General features: G+C 51.6%; 1 protein-coding gene across 4 annotated transcripts in view; it reads left to right on the top strand.

The window, feature by feature from the left end:
• The first annotated feature begins 21 nt into the window (after positions 1 to 21).
• LOC106935556 (ankyrin repeat and SOCS box protein 2-like) overlaps positions 22 to 2,043 on the top strand; it is a 15,822-nt gene continuing 13,800 nt past the window's right edge. The window contains exons 1-3 of one of the 4 annotated variants that reach the window (XM_015016080.1): positions 386 to 479; positions 889 to 1,306; positions 1,538 to 1,707. In XM_015016080.1, the coding sequence (XP_014871566.1) occupies positions 1,044 to 1,306; positions 1,538 to 1,707 (433 nt within the window). In that variant the 5' untranslated portion in view covers positions 386 to 479; positions 889 to 1,043. Of the gene's footprint in view, positions 1,307 to 1,537; positions 1,708 to 2,043 lie in introns of all 4 variants that reach the window. The other 3 variants (XM_015016081.1, XM_015016079.1, XM_015016082.1) reach the window with 3 other exon arrangements.

Raw genomic sequence — 2,043 nt, 5'->3', positions numbered from 1 at the left:
CTGGAACAGATCTGTTCCAGTGACAGATCTGTTCTGTCCAGATCTGTTCCTGAGTCACAGCACCGAGGAACCTGTCTGTGGTTCACCTGTCAGTGGTTCACCTGTCTGTGGTTCACCTGTCTGTGGTTCACCTGTCAGTGGTTCACCTGTCTGTGGTTCACCTGTCAGTGGTTCACCTGTCTGTGGTTCACCTGTCAGTGGTTCACCTGTCTGTGGTTCACCTGTCAGTGGTTCACCTGTCTGTGGTTCACCTGTCTGTAGCTCACCTGGACTTCCTGCCGTCCGGTGTCTCTCTTGCTGCGGGTCTCTGAGGTTTGCTGGATTCCAGACAGCAGAGTTTGGGTTTCGCGGCTCGCTGACGCTGCGGCTCATGAAACTTCAGACCCGTTCAGTTCCAGTCCGACTCTCAGAGCTGCTGCTTCGTCTCCGAACCAGAATCAGAACTGTAGAATCACGGATCCTGGTGGACAGTTTGACAGGTAGGACTGGTTCTGAAACAATTTGTCTGAGCGGGTCAGGAAGCTGCAGGTTCTGACTCAATTCATTTCACAGAACTGATTCATAACAAATGGGTCAAAAGGTTCTTCTGAAAAATTAAATAAAAAGAGAAAAAACGGATCAAAGATTTGTAAACATTCACCAGCATCGGGCTGGGATCGAAACAGATTCTCTTTCTGGGTTTGGTTCTGGTTCTGACCCTAGAACAGGTCCAGTTCTCTGGTTCTTGTGGTTTTGACCTGACAGACCCAGGACTCTATTTCTGGTTCCGGTGTCCTGGTTTTGGGTCTGTAAAGTTTGCAGCCTCGGGTTGAGTTTCTTCTGCAGCTTCCAGACAGAAATCGGAGCCGCTGACGGTTCTGGATGTTTCCGTGTCTCTGTGGGTCAAAGGTCAGCAGCTCCTCGAGTGTCTGAAAGTTTTGGCACCAGCGCAGTGAACAGAACCACAGCTGACCCGCCAAGCCTGCGGCCGCATTCCAGCAGCTTGTCCTGAAGTGACCGGCTGCCGATCCAGACACTTAAAGGGAAACACCGCCAGATCCAACATGGCCGCCTCTGAGGTCAACCTGGAGGACTTCAGCGTTTACGCTCACCTGACCGACGAAGAGCTGCTCCAGATTGCGGTGGAGAGAAGTCTGTCTGACAAACATCACCAAGCAGACACTGATCAGAGGTCAGCACCAAGGGGCCCACCTCCAGAACCCAGAAACCCAGAACCCCCCACCGACCTGCCACGACGAGAACAGGTCCAGAACTGTGCGAACCCCCCAACCGCCCTGACCAACTTCCTCTACAGGCCCCTCAACAGGTGAGTTCAGCCACGTGGGCTGGAGGGCTCCCAACACACCTGGGAATCAGCCAGTAAACACTGCAAGACAGGCAGTGAAGACAATGACCAATAAACAATGACAACAAATAAACATTTAAAATCAGTAAATAAACACAACAAAATATCAGATTAAACAGAACCAGTCAGGCTGCAGAAACAGTTCTGGTTGTTAGAACTGAATATTCTCTTCATGTTCTGGTTCTGCTGCAGAGAGTCCAGTCCTCTGCTGAAGGTCATCATGGACGGAGACACTGAGGCTTTAATGGACCTGGTCCGGCAGCGGCCCAGCAGTCTGACCGAGCCCTGCGACCAAGGCTGGGTCGCTCTCCATGAAGCTGCCTTCTACGGACAGCTGCAGTGCGTCCGGATCCTGCTCAGAGGTCAGGGTTCTGATGGTTCTGATGGTTCTGATGGTTCTGTTGGTCCTGATGGTTCTGATGGTCCTGATGAATCTGATGTGTCTGATGGTTCTGATGGTTCTGTTGGGTCTGATGTGTCTGATGGCTGTGATGGGTCTGCTGGTTCTGTTGGTTCTGATGGGTCTGTTGGGTCTGTTGGGTCTGATGGTTCTGTTGGGTCTGATGGTTCTGTTGGGTCTGTTGGTTCTGATGGTCCTGATGTGTCTGATGGTTCTGATGGTTCTGTTGGGACTGATGGTTCTGATGGTTCTGTTGGGTCTGATGGTTCTGTTGGGTCTGATGGTTCTGTTGGGTCTG

Source organism: Poecilia latipinna, unplaced genomic scaffold, assembly GCF_001443285.1.
Source record: "Poecilia latipinna isolate Pla-1442-1.1 unplaced genomic scaffold, P_latipinna-1.0 Scaffold1979, whole genome shotgun sequence".
NCBI lineage: Eukaryota > Metazoa > Chordata > Actinopteri > Cyprinodontiformes > Poeciliidae > Poecilia > Poecilia latipinna.
This window is presented reverse-complemented; position numbering and strand designations above follow the sequence as displayed.